This window comes from Pezoporus flaviventris, unplaced genomic scaffold (assembly GCF_033815535.1).
Source record: "Pezoporus flaviventris isolate CSIRO_AGI_PZ_B2104156 unplaced genomic scaffold, CSIRO_AGI_Pfla_v1 ptg000031l, whole genome shotgun sequence".
Taxonomy (NCBI): domain Eukaryota; kingdom Metazoa; phylum Chordata; class Aves; order Psittaciformes; family Psittacidae; genus Pezoporus; species Pezoporus flaviventris.
The window spans coordinates 50,623,644-50,651,328 of NW_026892579.1; the positions used below are offsets into that span (position 1 = coordinate 50,623,644).

At 42.4% G+C, this 27,685-nt stretch overlaps 1 protein-coding gene across 5 annotated transcripts in view; it reads right to left on the reverse strand.

Annotated features, from left to right (window-relative positions):
- RUNX2 (RUNX family transcription factor 2) overlaps window positions 1-27,685 on the reverse strand; it is a 162,406-nt gene that overhangs the window by 86,493 nt on the left and 48,228 nt on the right. For 2 of the 5 annotated variants that reach the window (XM_061460985.1, XM_061460987.1), the window contains exons 4-5: window positions 23,575-23,748; window positions 14,065-14,226 (exon numbers count right to left, since the gene is read on the reverse strand). The exons of 1 other annotated variant lie outside the window; for it this stretch is intronic. In XM_061460985.1, coding sequence (XP_061316969.1) covers window positions 14,065-14,226; window positions 23,575-23,748 — 336 coding nt within the window. The remainder of the gene's footprint in view (window positions 1-14,064; window positions 14,227-23,574; window positions 23,749-27,685) is intronic. 2 more of the 5 variants (XM_061460986.1, XM_061460989.1) reach the window with 1 other exon arrangement.

Sequence of the window (27,685 nt, forward strand, 5' to 3'; positions counted from 1 at the left end):
GGCTCTAGACAAGAGCAGGTCTCACCACCATGCAATACGACTGCACCCAGTTTTGGGGAGACAGAGGAAACCTTTGTATGCAACTCCTGGGCTGTTTTCACTACAGCTGCTCTTACATGCAAGAGTGAAAAACTGACCAGTGAAAAGACCTACAGAGGTTTCAGTACATACATTTAGGCTCTCAATGTCTGTTTAGATACCAAATTGCCATCAAATTCAGCAGGATGCCAAGAGCTAAACACAGTTGTATAGCAGGGATAGAGGAACTGTATCCCATTTTATATTCAGCATTGAACCACTTTAACAATATATGATTTTCAATCTTATTTAATAAAAGCAGAGTAAAGCCTTTCATGTATTTCTTTCTATTCATTTCAGACCTGAGTTTCTTACTAAGTTAAGGCAAACTACTGTTAAGTTACATTTCAATCCGTTATAAGCTTGTCCACACAGCATCTCCATTCATCAGCTGAGCTGAAGCTTAAACCAGCCCAACTCTGAGCACCTCTAAATAAACGCTGCTTCTCCATAGTGTAAAATTTGAATATGGTTTTTATGCTCCCAGGAAACTGGTGATGAGAAAGAGAAACAGACTTTGGTCCGTAGTAGCTCACATCATAAACATGCTTTAGGCTGTTTACTGTATGGAAACTTAGGCTGTAGCGCTAGCAGCTCAAATCACTACTGATGCTCTGAACTTAAAATCTAAGTTACCATGTCTCATATAAACCACAATAACGGTCACCCGAATGGCCACTGCTCATGGTAGCATCTCATCTGAGATACTACAATCTGTAACAGGGGATTGAGTTAAGTCTCACTGCCTTGTGCCTGCCATAGGCTGCAGAAATGCACACTCCTACAAAAGTATAACTAAGCCTGTAGTTAAGTTCGGATAACCAGACCAGTCTCTGAATTTGCTTTATTTCAAAACACAGCTTGGGCAACTTCTAATAGGGCTGGTAACAAATAAGTGTGTCATGGAGATATTGCACAGGATAATGGCACACTGGCAAAAAAAGCATGTGTTATTTGGGAGTTTAGAAGGCCGGCTTATCCATTAAAGCTATTAAAAGGGCAAATGTGATGCATTGCTTTCTGGCTCTTGCTACTGATTTGTTTTGTGAATTTGGGCATATAATTTGATTTTCCTGGCTAAATTTAGCTTGCTATAAGATGGATATTTTAATACTTCGTATTAGCCAAGTGACAAAGGTCAGTAGCACAGCTTGGAAAATGCTACGAATCCTTTGTTGGAAGATGTTATAAAGTTATGAAGGTTAAAGGCAAAACCCATTAGACATTTTTTGTAAGCCCTTCAACTGGTGAAGACACAGAAAAGGTGAAAGAAAGAGTGAACAGAACTTGGCTTAAAATAAACTTTCATACACAGTCCCAATACCTGAAATAAAAAAGCCTGTATTATTGCCTTCAGTTGTCTTCATCTGCCTGAGAACTGCTTTAAACTGAACCGCCACCAGCGCATCTGCAGAGCAGACTGGTGAGAGCAGAAGCTGGCCCGGCTGAGGACCAAGCCCCGTGTTCCAGCTCCACTGTGGCTGGAATAGCTTCCTCCATGGGCAAGCAGCCTGTCCTCAAAACAGCTCCAAACCAGTCTCGCCCACCTACGTGGGCCAGGCCAAACTAGGAACTGGTTGGGTTTGGACTACCCTTAAACTCAGCTTCCTATCTAATTTTGGAATCTAATACAGTGGCTCCTATGGTACTTAGATCCTCTGCTGCGCTCCTTTTCAACCATAAAAAAACCTGCATCATGGGTTGGCGTCTAGCAGGAATTAAAATGAAAACAAAAACAAACAAAAAAAATCCCTTTAGAGGGAGATATTTGAGAGAGGAAGAGGGAAGAAAGGGGGAAGAGAGGTGCCTTTTTCCTACTGCCAGGATTCCTCTGTGGCTCCTCAAGCCATGCCAGCATCCACATCACAGTTCCCGGGGACTTCCTCCGAGGAGCTCCTGTGAGATGCCTCTTCCAATGAGCCATTTCATCTCAGGCTTATGTTGCAGAGATTTTGGGTCAGCAGCCCTCCTGCTGTTTTTGAGGCACTTGCTTCCCTTCCTATTTGGCAAACCTTTGCAGAAGGTCTAATTTTCAGCCCCCAGTCCCTAGTCCAGATCTCAGCCTCTGCAAGCTGTACCATAGAGGTACATCCTTATGCTCTTTCCCAATGAGGTCTCTGCTCTATGCATTCCCTCTGTCAGTGCTAACAAACCCTACACAACTCTAGGTCTATTCACTACACTGCAGTGGTAACTCTGACTTTATGGCCAGCTGTCTCATTTAGAAGCCCAGTGATATTTCCACATATTCATAAAGCCCTATCACTTCTCAGGCATTTATTTACTCATGTACATAATGTTAGCTTTGACATCGTTTTTAAGTTTATTTTCTAAAAATCATTTAACTGCACCAAAATTATCTATTTCAATCTTAATCAAGTTTTTTGGCTGGGGTTTTTCCTTCATTGGAACATGGTTTTATTTTTGTTTTCAGTGGCAGCAATACACATAACTAGTTGGCTACACTTAACAGGAATGACCTACAGACGTCTGATCCTATTTCTGCGCAGAAAGGTACAGATCATATGATCTCATGAGGTTTCTTGTCAGTCCTGTATGACTATAGAAGAATCGATCTAGTTCCTCTGGGGTTATTCCTACCTATGTAGTAGGTAAGTAGATTGACAGAGCTCTATCAACAGCTGTTCAATATAGTGATCCAGCTAAGCCTCCAGCTTTGAAAACCTCAACAGATTGGGAATATCTATGTTCTGGTCTTACACTCCAGGGGAACCAAACGACTACTTCTGACAATGCCAAGAAGCTGATGTGTGCTGGATGGACCTTTGGTCTAACCTGGTGGGGTTTATCTTCTGCCCCATTCACCTTTTTCAGTGACGATGCTGACCATTGCGGCTTGTCTCTTATTACAGGCTCTAACAAGCAGCTTTGTGGTTTCTTTCCTACCTCCCCTGAAGCCTGGGAGGAGGTGAAGAGCCACAGAGCTATCTCAGTACCCTCCTCCAAACATCCTTGCACTCCTTCTAAGCCATGCTCACTACTACCCAGCCGCAGCCACTGCTAAGTCCTCACTGTCTCTCTTGGTGTTTCCTCAATTCCCTCTTCTATTCTGTTGTACATCTTGTAACCAGTTGTACTGTATTTAAAAGTGCAAATTCATAGAGGACAAGGCTGACCTCTCTTTTTTCCCCTCCTCTAATTGTAGTCCTTAGCACAATGGGATTGGACTTCCAAACACTACCACAATACAAACAATATTAGTAGCCACTGCCTATTCTGTGGTCAGTGGCAACTCCAGCAAAAGCCCATCAGCTATTCACAAATACAACCATTACTTTGATCACTGAACTACATTGCCTGCCATAGCCAAAGTTGGGTGCTCCAGCTGAAGTCCAAACCTCATGTGAAGTCTTCTAAGAGGACTGATCGCTAGTTAGTGGAAATCTTTAAATCCCAGGTTTTGCTTTCAACACAGAACACAACTTCAGCATAGAATTAAACACAGAAAGCTGTGATTTTACAGACCATCTGTCACCTAAAAATGGTGTGCCTTACAGATTTGGTCCTGTACATGTGCTGCAATGCTGTTTTACAAGCAAGCCCATTGTGCAACCTGATTATATAAACCAAAACAATGTGGACGTACCTTTAGCTGCCAGCTTCATAATATTCTACCAATTTTAGACAGTGCTTGTTTAATAGAAAAGGACATAAAAAAGCACTGATGACTATGGATCTAAGAGCAATAGCCCAATTAACCATTAAAAATAAACCATGCATGTGGCATCACTAGAGCTTGTGCAAGGACTTTTCATCTCAGCTAAATGAAAGAGGTTTTGTGGGTACCACTCTTAATGCAAGCATACTTCTCACCACCACAGAAATGTGATGTTAAGAGGCAGAAAGATCGATATGAGATGCCGCACCACTTCCATTTTGCTTTCAGAATTCATCCTTATTTCTAAGTCCTCCAGGCTGTTGTTCTTTTCTGGTGCTCCCCTTTCTCTCAGCACGGTTGCTCCTCTTTCTCACAAGAGCCCAAAGAGGCTTTCACCATCTGTCTACACACAGTACTTCTATATTACAGAATAACATACTACAGCAAACATTCATGGCTACTGCAGGATAAAAGGTCAAATGGGTGGTTAGAGAGAACTTTGGGAATAACGACTGGGAAGCTTGGGGGTGATATGGATCAGACAGGGCAGAAGACGCAGAACAGTGACTCCTCTCCTCCACAAGCTCCCTTAAAGTTCCACAAACACCCTTGCATTAAATGTATGATGCCTTTTTTTCCAGAACTAAACTTTTTCGTGCAGTGTGAGCATCACCGGGTCCATGTAATACCAGGGGCTTAATGCAGTTCCAGCTCTCTATTTGCAAATTTGCCTGTGGAATAATTATGAATGTGAAGAGCAGAGGCTGCTTTGGCTGGGGGCCACAGCCTGAGCTGCAGGCTTCTCTTTGCTTTTGACAATGCAAAAACTAACTAAACCTGAAGAAAAAAAATCCCCCTATAGCTGAATTTCTTAAAGTGAAAGATTAAACAGTCTCTGAAAGCTAGGAGAGAATGTGTGTCCTGTTGTCTTATTCCAGAATCTCCATCTAGGGTAGTGGGTGAGTAATTAAATTCTTTTTTTAAATATTTAGAAAAATGGGGGAACATTACAATTGGGCAAATACATAACCAGAAAAATTCCTAAAGGAATTGCAGAAGCCTACAAAGTCAGTGAAAAATGCTTTCTCAGTCCGTTTTTCCAGGTGGGTTGTTAAAGTAGAGTCCCACTAGTAAGTCAACCAAAAATAACTCCTTTTCAGCAGATTCCGTAGGAGTTTGGCTGATTAGGGAAGGGAACTTCTGCTATTTGAGGGATCACAGTGAACCCACAGCAAACTTAAATGACCAAAATACTTTTTCACAATGCCCCTCCAGCCTCTTTGCAAGTTGAACCAGTTCTGCACCCTACAGCATCCATATGGCTTCCACCACCTCCCTAAGACCCACCACAGCAACCCCCTTTCTCACCCACCTCCTTGTTGTATCTGTCACCCCGCAGGAACCCACGCGAACCTCAGAAATAAAAACTGGCGCTGCAATCTGGCAGACAATTATATCAAGTTCAAATGAGTGGAAACTAAAGTTAGACAAATTCAGACTAGTAATAAGACCCACATTTCCAAAAAGAGCTTAATTAGTGTCTGTAACCAAAGGTTGTGGTGATTTTGCTTCCCTGGAAATTTTTAAATGAGGACCAACTGAGTTTTCATGTGGTGGTTTGAATTTTTTGTTCAGTTTTGCTTTAGGTTTTTTTCTCTCAAAGGTTATCTTCGAGTTCAAATGAGAGTGAGCTTATTTGGGGGAATCTTTCAGCTGTGCTGAAAGTAGATGACCACACGTGCTTCACTGTATTAATAAGCTATGAATCCATTTATCTGCGGAAAACTCCTTATATCAAATTATTTTTTCCTGGCCTTTATAGATGAATCTCCCCCATTGTTAAAAATCCTTGCCTTCTACAAAAACTCCTTTGAGCTTCAGAAGCAGCACAGAGCATCGTGTAGGTGCAGGGCCAGGTTTCCCCCAAGGGAACCCTGCAATGCCCGCACACCGCTCTTCTGGACAGGGAGAACTTGTCCTAAGCTCAGCAAGGCATCTCCTGCTTTGATCACTACCCTCAGTCTTCTCTAAGTAAGTCTGAAAACAAACATTAAGAGATTTCCAGATTAGCGTCCCCAAATACACTCCCTTTATGCATATGAAATAGTTCCTTCTCTCTTAATAACATCTTTGACAAGCCGTGTGAAGGTGCGCATCTTCATTTTATCTCATTCCTCTTCCTCCCCTTCGCTGCCTACATTGTTTTCTTTGTACATCATTGTACAACCACAGAAAGCCTTAACCACTTGCATGGCTCTTACCTTCCTTTTGGTCACCAGTATCAGTCCAGTATCACCAATATTAATGCTCTTTTAAACCTGACAGCCAAGCTGGTATGACACCAGATCCTTTTCTGCTAAAACATCCATCAAGGGGGGAGAAGATTTGGAATCTGTAAAATGGGGCCAACAACCATTACTAAGCCACTTCAAAAAGTTGTGAAGCTCTGCTAAGCTCCAACACTCCCTTCCTGACCAGATTCAGCACGGTCAAATTCTGCATGGCCAGAAATGTGAGGAAATTTCACCACAAGTCAAGGCAATTCCAGCTATTTTTACCAGCAGCAGATTTTGCCTTTTACATTGTATTTTTCACTGCAAGATTTGCAGAACTGGGCCTTTTAAACCACACAACTCCTGGAAGGCATGAGACACCTTTCTTTCTATCTTCTACCAAACATTGTCACAATCTGAGAAGGACCAAATTCTCCCACATTTTACAGAATCATTTCAAACATTCAGCTTGTGCAATTAATCAAACCAAATTCAGTGCAATAAAGACTCAAGGCCACAAGGACTTAAGGGCAAAAAATAAATGATCCCGACCACCCTACATATACCAGAGAGTGTCATGTATGGAGCTAGTTAGATTCCCTCTCCGTATCAAGACACATGTGGTCCTGCATCAGCCACCACTGCTGGCTCCATCCTAGGTAGAAAATCAACAGCGATTCCACCAACGGAATGGAGATATCATCACATGCCTTTGCATAAGGATGAAACAAAGTGCTCAGTCCCACTGCCTTCCTGTTAGGAGCTTATTGACTTTATTGGGAACACACATCTAGGTAATGGCTCCAGATCTGGCCCTTTGAAAGTCTGGAATCAAGTGCCCAGTTGCCCCATTAACAATTAGCATTCTGTTTACACAACCCAGCAGAGTCAGTACGAATAATCATTACAAAGCATGCTCAGACTGTGATTCCGGTTTAAGTTAATATAATTTTAATGAGTTCTTCAGAAAAAGCCTGGCACTTATGGAAAATTTCCTTAATTAATATCAGACCCTAAATTAGTAATAAAAAAAGCCCTGAATATCATTTGGTCTCAAGCTGGAGCTAAAGTATGTTTTGGCATCATTACTAACTGTTAGCAGCAAGTTCTGGAAACAGATGCAAATCTTGATATGCGTCCTAAATATAAAACACATTGCAAAAAAAAAAGCTCAGATAAAAATATATCTATATATCCACATACATTTGAGTGTGCTATTTCCTGCCTGTATCAGCAGCAAATTTATTCCATTTAAAAACATTCCACTTGTTTCTTTTTGGTATTTTTTTTATATCCCTTAATTCAGGAATAAAACTCTTTCCCTCTGCCTTCATTTTTCCTGTTTATTTCCTCTCCCACCAGCCGTTTTAAGTAAATGAAAAGGGCTTAAAGACAGGCATTATAATATTCAAACATCTGAAAATCAGTCTACTTGTTTTACCACCTAAATACGGGTATAGGTACCTAATTTGAGGCCACCCACGCTAGAAAAAAAATTGGCCTTCATCCCTGAGGTAGGGATCATGCAACGCATCTTCTGGACAATTACTCCAATGAGAGATTCTACCCAGCAGAGAGGCTGCTACTGAAACCCCACAGACGAGTGCCAAGGTGCTGAGATTCCCAGGTGGCACCAAGTGGGCAGGAGACTAAAAATGGACAGCCTGCGGTAAACAAAATAAATAGAACCAGTGAAAAGTAATGAATTAAAAAAAAAAAAAAAAGAGACAAGTTACAAGTTTAGGACGGCAGCAAAATGAGCAGGTTGTTTCTGAAGACCTGAGCTCCCCCAAGTTCTTTACTTTGCCTAACTCAGTGCCACCTCGCCGGGAAAGCATTGAAATTTAGCTAAGAGAAATGGAGACAGAGACAACCTTGAGTCTTTCAGCTTCCATTAAAAAGAAAAAAAAATGAAGACAGAGTGAAAATTGTTATAGTCACCAAGAAAAACATCACAGCATAGCGAGCGCACCAGAAACAGAGCTGACTTCTTGGGTTTGCCAAGAGCCTGAGACAATATTGCTGAAGCGTGAATTGCTCATTCGTTTCAGGAGCTGCTAACACCAAGGCTGTTGCTGGCAACAGCCACTGTATTAACCATTTCTCTGCTTCCCAGAGGACATAAAGAACAAAAGAATTGTATTTTGGAGACAGTGCTAATGCTTTCTCCCGTTAAGAGTCCTGTCCTGAAATGTGCTTATTACGCACAACATCTAATGAAGTTAGCAGAAATTAAGGGATGTAAGAGTTGCTAGTTTGCATGACCACCATTTTTACTTAGTAGCTATAAAGTTTTCTGAGCTCCTCAAAAGAAGATAATCATCTTTTCATTCTTGAAGTTAGTATTTTTTCGAAGACCAAATTCCCCCAAAAGGTAAAATCCTGATTATAAAGATCCTGTGCATATTGTGTCAGCAACCAAAATCCAAGGTAATTCACATTCAGGATTAGAAACTCAAGACGACAACTAGTACAGGAGCTCAAGAAAAAACAGCCCATCACTGTGAGCCACTCATTAACATATAAGCACTAAATCCAGAGGTTCAGCTGGAGCTGCTTCCAGTATATGTGGGTTTTTATTTTAAGATTTGTAGGCTTAGAAGAATGTAAACTGAATTGTGTAAAGGAACCGTATTGTCATTGATTAGGGCATGGCTGGTATTCACAGGGTTTCATTTACACTTGCCAGCCTTCAGAGAACTGGGAGAGCAGGTATGTTTCTTAAATTCAGTATCTGATGAAGGTCCAGGATGGTCCAAAAAGATGTGGTGATATATACAGGGTGAGATGAATTAACGGGAAAGTTTGGCTACACTCAAACTAGCCAACAGCCCAGGGTCAGGGCCCATTCTCTGGCTCTACACCCAACCAGGATGGTCTGGCCACAGCTATAGTATTAAACCCTGTAAGCCTCCACAATAGGTTGGCTGCCTCCGAGCTGTTCATGGGAACAGGTTTGGGGCTTTGCTCACTCCCAAACCACAGCTGGGAAGTGTTTGTGACCATGCTGGCCAGCCCCACTCAAAACCAGCCTCACTGACAATTTAACAGTACCTGTATTTAACAGCCCAGGCCCTTCCACTGTGTAATACACTGTGAGTACTGTGTGTAGTTCTGGTGTCCTCAACATAAAAAGGACATGGAACTGTTGGAACAAGTCCAGGGAAGGGCCATGAGGATGATCAGGGGACTGGAGCACCTCCCATATGAAGACAGGCTGAGGAAGTTGGGGCTGTTCAGCCTGGAGAAGAGAAGGCTGCATGGAGACCTCATAGCAGCCTTCCTGTATCTGAAGGGGGGCTATCGGGACGCTGGGGATGGACTCTTCCTTAGGGACTGTAGTGACAGGACAAGGGGTAACGGGTTAAAACTTAAACAGGGGAAGTTTAGATTGGATATAAGGAGGAAATTCTTTCCTGTTCGGGTGGTGAGGCACTGGAATGGGTTGCCCAGGGAGGTTGTGAATGCTCCATCCCTGGCAGTGTTCAAGGCCAGGTTGGAGGAGGCCTTGGGTGATATGATTTAGCGTAAGGTGTCCCTGCCCATGGCAGGGGGGTTGGAACTAGATGATCTTAAGGTCCTTTCCAACCCTAACAATTCTATGATTCTATGATTTATTGCTGAAGATACTACTTGCTGGCCACTTTAGTTCAGAGGGATGGGTCTGCAAACTTCTCTCATTTAGAGGCTGAGCCCAGCATGTCCCTATTCAGTGACACAGTAAATATGAAAACAGCAAAATCCACCCTGCACATTGAGGGGACTTTTGGGCTTGGTGGCATTATGCCAGCATTCGCAACCGACAACTATCTGCAAAGTGTGCAAGTGCGCAGGCTTGAAAAGTAGATTTGGTGATTTGTCCTACTCTTCCCATTCAGTTTTATTTTTCTCCTCTCTCATATGGGCATTTGTCAAACAGTTGTGTAGGACAGGCTCCTCCACAGCCAGCACTGAACACGTACATGTTACACCTGCAGGGCAGGTCCTCCAGCACCTCAAGACCTTGACCTCACAAGAGTCTCTTAAAGGTGAAACAAAAGCAAGTGACTAACATTTAGGCAGAACGGTGAGGAGGTCCAGGAAGTGTAGGGGTGAAGTTGTCCTCCCACCTCCCTTCTCAGAATTCTCAACAAAATCAAATGCAAGCTCAAACCCCACAATCACAGAGCAGGCAGAGGTCAGGGTGAGGTAGACCATGGCAAGGTTAAATCAGGACTGACATGTAGAAAGGCAATGATATGGATATGTTTATGGGACAGCTAAATCATCTCTTAAATCACCTCACCAAAGGCAGACTATCAGATGTGACGTGCCTGTACCTGAACTACTCATGTAGGCTTGCTTTAGAACCTGTGGAGGCAAACAGGCTCTTTCAAGGCACTGCCAGGGACCAGTCCAGCTCATTTGCAGACTGGTCACGTCCTACAAATGCCAGTTTGTCCCCATTGACTCAAAAAGGGACCTGAGGGTGACAGTCTCTGGTATACATGTCTACCCTGGGGACATCTATACCTCATTTACCTGCGGCAGAACACCCCTCTTGTGACTACAGGAACAACCCAACCTGTACTCCCTGCTCTGAACACCTTGCATGTGCTGAGGAATTGCTGGATCAGTCCCAAAGCTTTATGTAAAAATGTGATGTGTATTTATATGAATCATATACATTAATTACATAATAGACACTCATGCTCCCCATCCCACATGCACTTTGGTTATGCATAGGACACAAAGACTGAGTGCATTCACTATGAATCATGCAATAAGACTATGTCCCTCAGGCAAACTCTCTTTAAAATGACCATGTTCTTATATTCCCATGGTTTCCATTACAGTATTATTTAATTAAGAATATTAATCTGCTAGGCCACCAACTTTCACTGTCTTCTGGTGAAGTCTGAGCAGACAGATATTAATAAAATATGGGGAATCCTGCTCTTTTTATGACTTGAGTTGGTGCAATAATGCAACTCAACTGCATGGCCTTGTGAGCTTAGTTTTTATTTATTCTTGATATGAACAAGAGACTTATGCATCGGAGGGATCACTGGTTCAAAAGTTCCATGAGTGATGCCAGATAATCTTTTATTTTCTTTTTTTTTTTTGCTTTGCTTTTCAGCTATTGCTGTTGAATATTGACCAAATATGTGTGACACACCATTAATTAGCTACATGTCATTGCAGATACAGCACTGATCCCCATTCAGAGAATAAAAGATGAATACTTGGAAGTCTGACAGCCGTGGCACTCATTTGCATGTGCCTGCAGCATGCATGCAAACATTTCAGTCGTGCAAAGAAATCAGTCTAGACACTAACATGACCAGTTCAGCCACATTACACTAGCCTGCTCGAGTAACTCCTCAGGGTTGCAGCCTGCTGCCCTTTTCCCCTCTCCCACGGGACAGGGAACTGCTATGTCAGTCCCCTGCCAACTTCTGTCCTACAGCCCTAAATGTCTTCTGATGCTCAGCTTTATCTGGGATTGAAACACAGGCAACTTTTCCTCCAGGACAGGGAGGAAAAACATGGGATGGATGTACTTCTGGTCATGGGAGTACCATCAAAAATAGCTCTCAAGGGCTGCCACTAACAATACAACCAGGAACCACTCTTGAAGGACAGAAAGCTTTATTAGATGGTACATTTCAATATCTGGGTGAATATGACTTAAGCAGTTGTCTAAGCAGAGCCATTGAGGCCTGTGGAGATCTGGGTAATGTGGAATTGTGGCAGGTAGGAAGTCCTGTGCCTCTAGGTGTGACATCCAAGGCCTAATGGGTAGTTTTACCCATTTTTCCTCCTGCATGATGTTAAGCAACAGGCAGTAAATATGGCATTCATTAAAATTAACTTGTATACTTTTAACAGCCTTGATAACCAGATTTCTGCCACTGTACTGGAAAGCATAGCTTGCTTTTATTCAAGGCCTTGTAAAACTCTTTATTTTTCCCTCATGCAGTGGAGGTGCCCAAAGTTTTCTAACATTTTAGTGTTTCTTAGCAGTAATTTCCACCCCTCATCAAAGCTTTGTTATCTCCTGAAAGATGTATCAAGTAACTGAGTGGAATTTGCATTTCTCCCTGTGCGAGGGATAAACTGGTTTCTGTAATGGGCAGCGTTAAATTTGCATTTCTCTCTCTACTTTAACACAAAGGAGGTTAGCTCCTGCCCTCCCTCCCTGTGAGATTGCTAGGTAGAAACCCTTGAGATAAACCACAGTGCTTGCAGCTGAGGCTACAAAGTGCTTCCTTAAGCCTGAGCATCAGCACTCACCCTCCTTCTAAAAATGCTGCTCTGCGTTTCTGAACATCAGCAAACACTGCAGGCAAACTCTGGCACTTGTGGAAGATCAAAGTCCCCTTGTTCAATCTTGAATCTAACTGGAAGCAAGATCCCCACGTTGAGAAAAGGTAAGAACACTGCAGAGGCTTCAGTCAAGCCCCCAGAAGATAGAGGGCAAGAAGCGTAAAGGCAACTGACTTTACAGTACAGCAGAGAAGTTCAGTCCTCGGCCACATAATGTACACAGCCAGGTCTTTTATTCATTCTGCCTGTGCCCACATGCCAGGCACTCACGTCTGAATACACAGACAAGCAAGGGCTGCAGGGCAAGCATGCTGTGGTACATCTGCTGAGGTCCCAGCCGAGCCTCTCCTGCAGGTATTGCTGGGGGCACAACTGCAAAAATAACCATTCGGCAACACAGACCATCAGGAGGCTCTAACTCAAAGGGAACCTGTTTCAGTTCAAACAAAGCATTTCCTCAGCATCAAGCCAATCGAGTTTTTTGAACCAAGACAGCGTATTGCACAGAGAGCCAGCAGGAACCTGCTCCACCAACCTCAAACCCCCAGCCCACACGGAGATGCCAAACCTCAGCTTGGCATCTCTGAGAAGGCAGGGTGCGCTAGGACTGCAGAGGTTTTTCCAGCTGTTTGTTTGAGAAACAAAGCTTCCCTCTTCCAAGATGAAAGCAATCAAGGAGTCTACGCTAATCAAATCCTACAGGACTCCTGGCTGAAATTCAGCTTGTCAGTGATGCAGCTCAGTGGAGGGATCAACATTTCCAGTGCTATTAGCTTGGTGGAATGGGAAAACACAACAGCAAGAAATTCACCTGGCTGCGAGTCAAACAGGTGTATGGCAGCAGCATCCAAGATTATAATAGTATCTTGCAAACATGCAAAAATAGATGTAATAAGACTGATTCTTTGGTTTTCATTAATGAATCATAAAGATTTTTTTTACATTACACATGCTTTTTTGGCATACACTGCTAATATTTCCACACTTGCAAGGTTGGAGCTTTAATACTGAGCCTCCCTCCCCTAAGGTTCCTCATTTTTGGCATGATATACAAGGTGACTGTGTGCCATGACAGACTCTATCTTACTTTGGGGCAATCAGATTACTTCACACATATGGTTTTATCACTGAGACCATTAGAGATGAATTGCACAGTATGTAAATGTACATTGGTTTGGTAAAAAAAAAAGTCTCAGTTCTCACTGCTGTCTTGTCTATGTTCCTAAATGTATTTCCTCTCTCCTGCATCATTCCAAAGCACAGTTTGTCCAATCTCTACCCTTAAGTGACTCAGCTAGTTTCTGATAGGTACCTTAAGTACACATCGACTACGTAAACAGGCTTTCTCGTGCTACTGGATTGAAATGAGGGAGAACGCACCTTAGCCTTAACTATTGAAATAAAGGCACCTTTCTGTCAGGATGCATAACATCACACACACTACAAACACAGAACACCAAAAAATAGAGAATATCACAACTACTTTAAAACAATCAAGTAAAAATCCTCTTACAGGGGAAAAAAAAAAAGAGAATGTGCTCACAGAATCAGGTTCACAACTTAAAAATAGTTCGTCTGAAACGGACCTAGAGACATTCAAATGATACATGTTCAGAGCAACACAGAAAATAAAAGGGATTCTGACCCCCACCCACCATGCAGTAACCCTGTTAACACCGACTGAGCTGTGCTCTTCTTATAAAGGTTGGTCTGAGTCCATAAAGGCAACCTCTGCCAGTCCTGTTCCTATCTGCATAATTATTCTAGGCAAAACACAGTCTTTACCTGAGAGGCGTCTGGGCACATCGGTAATGGCTGGAAGTCCTGTGCCTCGAGTGGAGGACAGGGGAGTTGTGGAATGAATGGATGGTGAAGTCATCTGGCTCAAGTAGGATGGGTAAGACTGGTCATAGGACCATGGCGGGGATGACTGCGCCTGCCTGGGGTCTAGGAAATAAAAAAAATTAAAAATTAAAAAAAAAATAAAAAAGAAAGGAGATTTTTTTTTTTTTTAAATAAGAAAAAAATTTAGGGCATCAACAGCCTAACAGACAGGTGGGATGACTGAACATACACACATGGTGTTGTAAGGAATGAGAATGCAATGAAACACAACCTGCTCCTCTAGGACTCAACCCTTCCAGCCTTGCTCTGTGCTTTTCCCTGCCCATAACAAATTTTTTGGGGAAATGAATGGAGCAGTGATCAGAGTTTTAGAAGATCTAGGAGCTGTGCTGCAAATTCCTGGTGTGTCTCATCTAGGTCTACCAGTGTGTTACACCAGTCCTTAAGGATCTGGACTGGTAAGCACACAGCACGTACGAGACCCAGGTCTGAGAGCTTAGGAAGTGGACTTCAGAGGTTGGGAGACTCTACAGTTAGCACTTGGCAATCATGCCAAGTTGTTATCCAGTTCAAACATTACACAGTAGTGTTTTCAGTGCTGAAAATACTACCCAAGAAGGAAAACGTCATTAATCTTATCAGCATCCATCCAAAAATGTCACATTTGGATGGTGGCCCAATTATCTACAGTCACCTCAATTACAACAATATAAAACCAAATGGTTTGGGATAGCTATCGGAAGTTAATGATGCCTTTTGATGTATTCGCTACAGCTCACTATAAGGAAATTATTTTAAGGATAAATGCAGATTATTTTTTACTGAAGCACTGATGGATTGCACTAGGTGAGAGAGAGGGAGACCTAGTTTTACTCATTGGCGTTTGGACTTATAAACCATTTTCTCAGTTAATATCTGCTGATAAAGTTATCACCAAATGCCTCATAAATTATTATTTTTATTTCTTTACATCAATAAAATCAAAGCACTTTCAACCCCAAAGTTTGTTTTGGGCACTGCATGATAAACAGAGAACTATCTCTGAAGTGGCTCAGAAACTGTAGCACATCCCTTCAAATCCTCCCCAATATTTTCTGTGAAGTGCATCAGGTCCACTCGATTTGGAAACCCTGTTATAGCAAAGCACTGTGTTAAGGCCCTGCTTTGCAGACAGCAATGTGATAGCCACATGGCATCAGCAAAGGCTGTTTTTCAGGAAATTCAACTTAATTTTTTCTTTTTTTAACTCCTTTCCCTGCTTTTCCAGACAACAAAACCTTGTAGTTTCAGCTATTCCTTGTTTATTTTTTCTGTTCAGACATGATTTGTTTGAAGAGATGTCTGGAAAGCAGATACTTCCTTGAAGCAAAATAACTATATAGATATATAAAAACCTTCAACTTTCCAATTTAAAGAGGATTTTCCTGGAGTTTGCCATTTATATTGAAGCTGAGTAATATAAATGGTTAACATAAACTCCTACAAAATCTGAAGGACACTTGATCATTAAATGTAATGAACTTCTTTGTTTTAACAATTTCAAGGCTAGGGTTGTATAGATTGGCGCAGGTTCAAATCTGACTGACTGCTCGTTGTTATATCTGATATCGACATATTTCCCTGCCTCATTCCACCACCATAATTCACCGTGCAGTCAATGGTAAATGATCTTCAACTGGGAACGGAAAGCCTAGGATTGCTGGAAAAACAATCTTGAAATTAATGATGTGTCAGGAGCACAATCTCAAATCCAAGCTCCTTCAAACTGCAAGAGCTTTTCAATCTCTGCTTCTGAATCTAAAACAGAGTACCTTAAAGTTTTGGTTTTAGGTCAGCTCCAGTGCTGGAAGGAAATGATGTAGCAGGTAAAGGCCGGGGGAAAAATAATCTCAACAGAGGATGTTTTTACAGGAGTTTGGTCTAAGGTGGTGAAAACTGCCTTCTGGAGGTTCATGCCACTTCTAGTAGCACAATCCCCATGGCAAGAGCTTGAGTGTCTATGGCACCCTCACCACTTTGAACAGCCGTGCTAGACTTGTTTGTACATGTAACATCCTTAATCCAACAACTGTGAATACCTGTGTGGACACAAGAAGGACGAACGGCAAAAAGTGGTCTTTCAAAGGCTTTCATGGTCTTTCAGAAGAGTATCTCTCAGAGCGGTGTCAGACGCAGAATATGGAGCTGGATGGACAATCAGCTGACCCCAAAACATATCATATATTCTTACAACATCTACCTTAAATTTATACATGACTTCTATAGCTCATTCCAACCTCAGAGCCCCAACAGCACATTTCTTTTTCACATATATATATTTGATTTCAGCTCTCCATGAGACCAATATGGTGAGATTTTAAACTGTAAAGTGTTTTACAGAAAAAAAGAAAAAGGAACAAAGAGGATGGACTGCTAGTAAAGGCACTGTGCTGTGACTTGACTGTTTCTGGCTCTGAAGCAGATCTCCTATTGGACTTGGGTAACTTAACCCTACCTCCACGTCACACAATTTCTCCCTAAGTTTAAGGACAATAATTATATACTGCGTATTTAATTGGTGATTTTTTTTTTTAAGGTGCAAGGACTCCCTGACTACCTCACGCTCTAAACGGGGCACTTATCTTGGCTGGAAGCTTCCAACCCAGCTATTCAGCTGCAAACTTCAGCCCCTCTGAAACCAGAGTGTGAGCAACTTAGCTCCAGGAGAATTAAATCATGTCTTCTCATGGAAAAGGAAATAATATAGATGAAAATCCTCACCCAAATCAAACACCAGATGATGCAACAGAACTCAGTGACTGAGGAGAAGATCACAGTACCCCAGGCTGGAGGGCTACTGAGACTCCACCACACCAAGGCATGGCTGAGGTCATGGTTGAGGCAGGGTGGGGAATTTTGGCCTGGGGCTGACTGGCTTCAAGAGTCATCCCTGGCCCGTTAGGAAAACAGAAAATGAAGGTACAAGTTTCACCAGACCCTGGAATAAATGCCCTAAAGCCAGCCTCTGCTGACTGATAGCGGCCAAGGTTTGCATGAATGTGAGGCAAGAGAGCAGCGAAACGCGCTCGCTTTGCCAACCCAAAGGTGATCGCTAGCCCACAGGATAAACGTCCCCCCTCAGCAGTGATGCGCAATCCCCAGAGTAAAATGTCTTGAGGCAGAGTCTAAAGCTGCTCTGTCTAGTCCCTGAAGGCGGACATGCAGCTGGGTCCCACATGGCACCCTTTGGTCCCACCAACAGACGTTCCTTGCAATGCTGCTGGAGCGGAGACTTTGGCTGCTGAGGCCCAACCAAGCCCATCTCTTTGAGTCCTGCATGTCACCAAACCAAACCTCCTTGGGAAAAGGAAGGTGCTGGGGGTACCACAGGGAAGTTCCAGATGCCAGAACAGCACTTCCAGGGCAGATCCATACAGACGCTTCTGAAGGAACACTCGGACACACTGAAGGAAACACCACAATGTCCTTAGGAAGGTCACCTTCAACTGACTTGGGCATGGAACGGGTGTAGTGACTACTTAGCATGTACCAGCAGGGAAGAACCCATGAGAAGACCTGTAAGAGGTTTTCTTTGGCCTCCTACACCAGAGAGCAGCTTCTCCATTTGCTCTAGCTGTAAGGATTATGCATGTCCACTGAGTCCCTGTAGGGCAGGGGCTGTGCACCATCACCCACATCACCATGTGCTCTGCAGGCACAGCACATCTTCCTAATTGAGAAAAACCCAGGGCAGATGAGAAACTTAAAGCTCTGAAGCAAAGCAAATGTGGATTCCTCCCTATAGGAATCCCTCCAAAACAAAGGAAAATAATATAAATATACAGCAAACAACCTGGGAGAAAGCCCCCCATCTTCCCATACAGCAGCCATGGGGAAGGGCTAGCAGCGCATTTAACAGCAGCTAAAGGAGTCAGAGAGCCACTCTGAGTTGGCATTTGCACTTGAAACTTTTGGAGAGATTCCTAAGAGCAGTCCTCCTTTTGTAAACATTTCTGTTATGCCTGTGTGGGTGTGAAGAAAAGTGCGGCTTTCAGCATATTTGTTCACAACAGGGCATATCGTGTGTATGCTGAGAGAGCCTGCGCGCAGCTCGGCTGAAACAAGTCAGTGGGGTGAGGTCTAAACTAATGCATGTACAGCTCAGTCCTGTTTCAGCTTCCAGGTAAACCTTGGTGAAGCAGGAGTATTGCAAGGTGTTACTGCCACATTTAGAGTCAGTGGGAGATAGACATGGTTTGACCTTTGTGGTCTCGGACTGACTGAATCAATGTACAACAGACCAATGGTTTTAAAAATCAGTCTAAGATTGGATGCACTGTATGAAACTCAAAAAGAATGAAAAAAGCCCCAGTGACCAGTTCTACCACCAATGATGACATTGGCTCTACAGCAACGTGACTTCCTTCAATGCAAATATTCTGAGTGTCAATGAAGAGAAGAAAAAAAAAACATAAACAGCCCTGAAGAATGAGTTTTTCCACTACTTTAGCACTGGATTATGAAGCAAACACATTTACTGTAGGAACATAAATCAATTTCCCATTTCCCAAGCTGTGGGAAGATCAGAGCACAATCACAGGCCCACAGCTCCTCGGCTGTAACACCCCAACGTCGCATGCACGCACTCTGCAAAACCTCTCTCATTTAAATCCAGCCATCAGCTCTAGCACTGGCTGCTGCTGCTTGTATTAGTGTTACTGCAGTACTGAAAAACAAGCTGCCTGGAGTTATCGTTGGTAAACAGTTGAGGCAAGTATCCTCACTTCTGATGTTAACAAAGCCACAATGTCTTTCTGCGGGAGCATCCAACTACTGCTGTAACATCCCCCAACCTCCAGCAAAACAACAACAAAATGCAGCTTTCTACTTGGACTATTTCTTACGTATCTTTAAAAGCCCAGGGCTTGATCTGAATTGCACAGTTCAATCCATGAAGACAAATCCAATGAAGATACACCCCAATGTACAGAAGCATAATTGAGACCAGATTCAGATTAAGCCTAGGGCTTGATCTGAATTGCCCACTTCAATCCATGAAGACAAATCCAATGGAGCTACATGGAGCCAATGTACAGAAGCATAACTGAGACCAGATTTTGGCCTGAAGAACCTCTACAACCATTTCTCCTCCCACCTCCCCAAGGGTCACATTTCTAGAAGATAGACAAAAAACAAACTACTGAACAAGTCATGCCAGTAGGGCAACTAAATTGTAAAGGACAAGGAAAAAATAAAGTTAAACGAATATTTTAATAGGAGAGGCACATGCTTTACCAAATGGAGGTTCACAATGGCAACTCGCCAGTCGCCTGAAGGATGCAATCAATTTACATAAAATACTGCAGACTGCAGCCACCCCTGTGTTCATGGCAGCAGAAATCTCAAATTCACCACTTCATCTGATGAGCCTCGTAGCTTTTATTCCACGTTACTGTGAGCTGAAGGCATGGTTTACCCTATAAGCTCATTACTTGGGCTAATTCTGAATTATCTGTTCCATGTACTTTTTCTGACGTCTCTCAGATGGCTGTACATGTACACCAGCTACAAACCCATGTGTGCTTCAGAGTGATGCTGGTCCCAGCTAAAACACAGTCAACCCCTGGCAGGGCACTTGCACAGTGCTGGTCTAATCACAGCTACACAGTTCTGTTTCAAACCTGTCCTCCAGTTCATGGCCTTGGAGGACAGATGGGTCCCCACACTAACTTCCAGGTAATCCAGCTCTGAAGCCTTTCAGTCTGCTTCCTATAACCCTAAAAATGATGAGCATAACATCCCTGAAGTGATGGGGAGAGAAGGAGGAAAAAACAAAAAGCGTGACCTGCTTCTGAGTGTTGTTATTTCAGTGATGGAAGTCACAGGTTGCCTATAGATCAGATGGTGCCACAGTGGTGACGGAGCATGAAACCTCACTTAACTACCACTTTATAGTTCCCGCACCCCAGCTGCCAGGGTCCTCGTGCTGTGGCTTTTCCTGGCTGATAGAAGCTAACCCTCACTGTTTGCATTTTAGAAAAACAACAGTTTTCCTTGCTTTATACTGCAACACTGATGCAACAGCTCAATGTCTGAATGGGAATGTAATTGGATACACGAGCAAGTTGTGCGAGTGTTGTTAGGGAAAGGGGAGAAAAATAAAACAGGCAAATATACCAGTATCCAAATGCAAACAGACAGGATTCATGATTTATGGGCAGCAAGCAGGGTTCAAATTGAATCTGCATTGCCTCAGCAAAGGCATCTGCTTATTGGACGATTTGTTTTTCAATCACCCTTCGATGTTGCTTTTGCAGAATCCTACTTAAAATGCCATGTTGAATGAGGGCAACTCTGTGCCTTACACTGCCACAGCCCGGTCCTGTGACTTGCTGTGATTTGTACAACCTGCACTCTGATACTCTAGGAAAATAAACACAACCTAGACACAGAAAAGAAATATATGAGTGACCCCCGAAGTGCTGAGCTCTTTCAGACTCAGGTGTGGGCTAGACAGCCTTTCAATATTATTTCTGTTTAATCATGCAATAGCTATGCAAGACCTCAAGTGGAACGAAACAAAAACAGTTTATGCGCTTACTAGCAATTATATGTCGTAGGAAACCAGTATTTACTGTTAAAAGTTATTAGGAATTAATTATTTTCCCTAAATTACTAGGTAAAAAGATTCAGAAACAAAGGTATTTCTAAAGGAATGCTTGCTTAATTCCTATAAAGGTAATAAAAAAAATCCTGTTTTTCAGACAAGGGTCTGTTCTCCTTTTAGTACATACTCAAGCCACACCAGCACAGTGACCATGTTAAGAAGGCAGCGGCATTCTCACTGAATACTGCACCACAACAAGGAAACTGGTGGAGGTGGACAGCCCAAACAACTCACTCCCTACCATCACACCAGGCGGATGTTTAGCAATTCTTCATGGTCACTTAACACTCGATCAAAGAGTTTTCTCCTCTGTGGCATCAACTTTGTCTCTTGTTGGCATGGTTTGTGTGGCAAGGAGCATCCATTCATTCCAGAAGAACTCGAGGGACTGTCTGCAAAAAGCATCCCAGCACTTTGGTGGAACATCAAAGCATGCTGAGCTTTACAGATTACAATCAACGTCCTGAAAAGCACCAAAAAGCCTCGTGGGGAAGCCAGCACAATTCACAGAGCTCGCACTGATGTAACATGCCACACTAATCACCTTATTAAATGGGAGGGCTACCAGAAAACTAAGAGTAGCCTTTGAGGGCTGGGTGTTTGTCTGTTCTAAATTGAGGAGGAGACAAGGGTGGGGATTAACCTGGCAAATACTGTTTTAGACCACTTCTGCACTGCAAGCTTTAATAAGAAAATGAGTCCTCACAGCTTTTGAGAAATGAAAGTAATTTGGGACTCTGAAGTACCCCATGACCATGAGTTTATCCAGCAAGAGAAGCACATAATTCACAATAGAACGAAAAGTCAGCCTGCCTTCCTCGGTTAAGCTCCCTTTCCTCTGCTCAACCAGCAACGCATCTTCCATGTCTTGATGAAGTCTCAGCTGGCACTTTGAACTCTTAAGTTTCAAGAAAAGACAGCAAATGCCACACAGCTTTGTTTTCAGTCAGGCTTATTTAAAACTCATCTAAAGTTTTCACCTCCTGGGTTTGTAAATGCTGCTGCTGATTCATAACGAGGCAGAGAAGTACCCTATTAATCAAACCCAGCAGAACATTTTCTACAGAAGGCATTTATGTGAATGAGAGCAACATATGAGGTTACACTTAGCAAGGAAGAAAATTACAAGGGGATCTCAGTTCTCGTGCTTCAGGGCATAAACTGATCACCAGATGGGGTCAGAAAGAATTTCACCCTCCTTCATTCCTAGATATTGCATTGCACAATAGGTAAACTATGGAGGCACAAGGAAGAAGGGAAAAAAAAGCTGATTATATCCCTGGATTTCCCCCTTGCTTTCTCAGGAACTGTGTCAACAAACATCACCAGACAGAAGACAATAGTTAGAAAAAATACTGGGCTTTAGTCTGACAGTTCTTACCAAGAAAATGATATGCACAAGAGCTCTGACTTCATATGTCCAATGAACAGAACACTAAGCCCAGCCAAAAAACCTGCTCTGGGAAGCTGGTGGGCAGCAAGTAGCACGCAATGGGTACTACAGACATATTTAACGTGTTACAAATATTTTACACTGACTAAAGGTAGACTTCTAGATCTGGGAGAACTTTGCCACAGCTCATGGGAACAATTTTTTTCTTTTCAGTTCTCCGAGTGCTTTGGGTTCAAATTAACCCACGTACTTCTCTTTCTTACTGCAAATTAATAAACCAGTTGAACTTTAAAAAAAGAAGAAAAAGAAAGAAGAAGAAAGCCACAACACTTTGTTAAAACCGCTAAGTTTCAGCTGGTATCATGTCAAAACCACTTGAAACATGAAACCAGAAATCTTCCCTGGTTGACTCAAAGACTATGTCTATACCAGGAGCGCTTACCAGTAAAGGAATACTGGTATTGGCAAAGGACTCCAGGTGCAGATGCAACTACACAGCAAAACTGAGTTTTAAATGAGTCTAGTAAATTGAGCCAAGGGTTTTATTGGCAGACTGGCATCTAGGTGAAGTTCTCCAACAGTTCTAGCAAGTGAATTGTTCAGGGGCAACACCTCTTCACATCCTGCATAGACACAAATGTCAGCAAATATGTAGAAATGGCCAAAATTAGGTAGAGATCACTTTGAAACTCTTGAAAAATTTATCCAGTTCTGAATTTAGAAAAAAAATAATTGGCAAAATCAGTGTATTTTGTAGGCTTCACAGTTTTGTTGCAAACTTCTGGCATAGCCGCAGTTAAACATCTTATTTCAGTCTTATAATCTGTGACACATGGTATTTTATGATTTGTCTCAGCACAATCAAATCTGTCTCTCAGCATGCAATCATAAATGTTGCATGCAACCCTCACAAGCAAACTTTGGAGATTTCTCCATAACCCAGTTCATTTATTGTAACAGTGGTCAGCACTGGTGCTAGAAGGAAACCACCACGTAAGAAGATTGTGTTATTATTCCAATAGAAGGACCATTAAATGCTGGCTGCTTCCCTCAACAAGAGTGCAAAATAAAAAGGCTGAATAAAAACCTTCATTCTGTTACACACTTAATATGTACTACCGCACACACCAAGTAGAAGACAGAGCAACGTGGCAGTTAGTTAGGATTTCACCAGATTCCTCCTCAATTTGCCCAGATTGACTACTTTTGATTATTTTGATTTATGGCAAGACGATAAAGAAAGACATTTTCAGCTTCAAACACTATAGAAAAAATCCACTTCCCACCTAGCTTTGCTTGGAACACATCTCTCACTCTGTAACAGCCTCTTTTACTACAGTTGAGACACAAATATCCATAAGCAATTACTAATGTTTCCTAAGCAAGTCAAACCTATGGTTCTGTCTCTTACCTGTAATCTGACTCTGTCCTTGTGGATTAAAAGGACTTGGTGCAGAGTTCAGAGAGGGCCGTGGGCTCTGGGTCGGGACCCCTACTCTCATACTGGGATGAGGAATGCGCCCTAAATCACTGAGGCGTTCAGAGAACAAACTAGGTTTAGAGTCATCAAGCTTCTGTCTGTGCCCTGGAAATAGCAAATCATAAAATAAAAGCGTTAATAACAAGATTTAGTAATTTAACACACCCCAAAAAAACCCAAAGAGGCTTCTAAGGACCTGTTATTAGATTTAACGGACTTATAGGTATCTCATCTACCCCCAATAACACAGTGAAATCGGTGGGAGGAATTGTGTTGGGTCATGGCTGCGCTGGTGAAAGCCTTATTGATCACAACTGTGTCCATAAAGAATTGTAACATGTTACAATCTGGATCAGAATAAGCACTTATTAGGACACCCACACAAGGTCCTTTTTTGTCTTTTTTTTTTTTTTTTTCTTCTTTAACTACACTATGTAGTTAAAGGGGCAAACTTTCTTTTCCAAAAGCATGCCACATAAGTAAGTACTAGTTATCAGCTGGGACAGTTACTCCATGCTTGGTTTATATGTTGTGGATTTTTTTGCTATGAAAATGCAAGCTTTTTTTCTCCCCTTACATTTCTTCTCCTTAACTCTGTCACAGTTAGTCATTAGCTTTCATTCCTCTACAAAATAAACAGTCACTGTCATTTGAGAAGAGCAATACTGCAAGGAAAACCTTCAGAGCTGCTCGCCAAGACTGGGTCCTGCACTCCCTTGTTTGGTCAACCTTCCTCAGTGCTCCTACTTCTCTCTCGCAAAACAGGCTAACTGCCCTCATGTCTCATGGCCACACTGGGAACACTCAGTTGTGGGTGCTCAGTTGCCAACATGTAAAGGGGAAAAATGGCCAAAGCAAGAGGATGTCACAAGTGGTACTGTTCATGTTATCACTGAGATGTTTCAAGAGTAAAGGCTTTTCTCTCTGCTGTATTTTTGTTCCTGGGTTTAATTTCTTTCCGAAGTAGTTAGAGAACACTTCTGGCCCAATGGCACCTTCGAATGTGAGGCACAGAAGGTGTTATTTCTATCATTCAACATATAGAGAAACAGGCATGCATAAAGATTAAGGTGAAGACTAATTTTACTTAACTTTAGCCATTCATAAATCAGGCATCTAGTCTAAACTCTAAACTCTTCTAATGTAGACTTCCTCTACAGTTAATGGAAAGAAATAGCTACTTCCAGAGGGCAATTAATCTCATTTGTCTCTGACACCAGTCTTAAAATGCGGTGATTCACCACCTGAGTTTGCTTTCCCTTCCTTCTCTGATCAGAGAGGGAACACACATGACTAGTTTAATTAGACACCCTCACCATTAGTCAATATTAAATGGAGTGAATCTTACCCTAAGTTACCAACCAAGGTCACACAAAAAGCCTCTGGCAAAGCTGAAACAGGGGCCCAAGCCCCTGACTGCAACCCAGAACCACATCTGTCCCCATCCCTGCAGTGCTGGGGCACAGCCATAAGCAATAACTGGTAGGGTATTTTTTTGCTTTTAACAATAAGAAGGGTCTCTGGTAGGGTATGTGCTTGAACCCTTCCTAATGATCCCCAGTGGCCTGAGATAATCCACACTGTCACTCAGCAGTGTGAACACAGCCATCTGTCTGGAGGCTATAAGAGTTTAGCTTTGCAAGGCATGGTCAGATTGTCCCACAGGTCTTAGGGCCAGAGAATAATTTCTGGCACTGGTTAATATATTTTAAAAGCATAAATGAGGCCTGAATTGAGACTGAGTCTGAGAGTGAACCATCAGACTGCCACTTTTTTAAGAAATCTCTTTTTATGGCACCTCTCACCACAGCACAGAAGTACACAGATTCACATCATCCAACTGGGACCATGGTGCTTACAGGACACGTAGGCAAAGTGATGTCAGTACTAAACAGCTAAATCCAAACTACATTCTGCGAAATCACGGTTCTAGATAGAGAAGTGAAGGATTCGGGATGGGAGATTGAGAAGAAACTGGATGGAATTTAATTTTGGAGAAGCTTCTCTGGCAATTTAAAAAAAATAATTAGCTGACCCATTATTCTGCACTTTGAAGTATGATTTTTCTCGCCCAGGATGACTCAGTCTAGAAGTACAGGGGTAGGCGGGAGCTTTCTCCTTAAGGAGAAGGTGCTACTCTATATTACAGCTTGCAGGGGTGGCTACTTCTCCCTGCAGGAGGTATCAATCACTTTAAATCAGGAATGATTTTTGGTGGGCTTGTAAAAACTCTGTGAAGGCAGCTTAATTAACAGGATAACATCTAACCTGGTAGTCTTTAGCATTATCTTTTCAATCTATTTAAATTACAACTTGTACAAGCTGGGTGCTGCTAAATCTGATGAAACAACTTTCACAAACACACGCAGTCAGTACTCTCTTGGGATTTTCCTTCTCCATCTTCTTTTCCTCCAAAATTTTTATGTATTTGCTTTTTCCTTTGCCACTTGTATTTTCCACTCTGTTTTTTAAAAGCATCTCCTTCCTCTCCCCTTTTCCCTTTTAGTAATTCCTAATCATATTTTGGCAAATTCAAGAGGGCTCAAAATAAGACAAACATGATTAGCCTATCTCTGGCCTCACACACCAGGGCTGACTTTATCTGGGAACGAAGGTACCCCCAGAGTGAATTTTATCTTCTGTTTTCATAGAAAAATCCTGCACTATATTCATACAGTGCCCTTTTTGCTAAAGAATCACTATCAAAATGATACACAAGCTATTTTTACTGACTTCAGATAACCCAGTGAACACTTGTTATATAGGTCACCACTCCTGTACTAATCTGTGCATGATAACTCCCAGCTTTGTTTGTCTGCCTCAGCATACCTTTGCTAGAAAAGAGCTTATATTTAATTTTGGGTATTATTATTATAATGAACTAGGTCTATCACAGAAAGTCCAAATTCAGCAAGGTAGCAGTGCACTTCAGTATAGGCAGGTGGAAAAAAAAAAAAAAAAAAGAGGAAAAAAAAAAAAGAAAAGAGGGCACAAGAAAGAAGTAAGAAGAAAGATTCCCACATCTGGTTGAATTTAAATGATCTGGAGATGTGTGGGTTTGGGTTTTGCCACCTCCCCCCCAAATAAAAATGTAGGGAAAGAACTATATGTACATCTGGAAGACCCCAGGCATCAATGGAACTGCAAGTCCTCAGAAACCAGCAAGGGGCCAAAGGCAGACTTGCCTTCGCCTTCTGGACACTTAAAATTTAGGGTTGTAACACAGAGTCATGTTGTGGCAAAGAGATCCACAGAAGGAGGCACACTCCCCCAGTGAAATGTCCCAGTGAGATGAGATTACATTACAGCTTCGCACGTTATGGGTTACTATGCTTTCATATAAGCTAAGACGTGCTCACATTGAAAGTAAGCAGGAAAATCAACAAAACCTTCATATTCAGGAGGTGCTCACAGAACAGCATGGGCAACTTAAATAAATCTCTTGCCCTGATTCCTGTGCAGAAAAAGAAAAAAAAATCCTATTAAATACAGAGCAGCCATGAGGTATGGGCTGAAAACTCTCTAAAAACGCCTTCTGAGTAGCACATAAGCAGCAGCTATGAAATAGGTGATACATGTTTAAAACTCATTCCACAAGCTGCTTTTCATCTCTCATTGATATATGTGTCCGTTGACAGAGAAATTCCTGATCCCAGGGGAGTGCACTAAGAAAAGCTGTATCCTTGGTCTCCATCATGAGGCGTAATTTTATTTCAGGAAAAAAGATTAGGGTAGCAAGTGTGGATAGCTCAGGGAGAATCTGTGATCTGCTGCAGCAGTGAGTACATTAAAAAGCAATATAAAAGCTACATAAAGAACAGAATAAACCACTGTTGCAGATATCCCAATCCCTACAACACTCATTTAGTGCAGGCTGCTCTGTTACAAAGATGACTTTGCGGAATGAATTGGGCTTGGAGAGAGACAAAATGGCAACAGACATAGGGAGTCTTGGATGTGAAATGTAGTGAAAAAGATTGAGGCTGTCCCAGGAGTCACTGAATAAGAATAGGACCTGGCAGCCATTGGTATCAATCAGGTT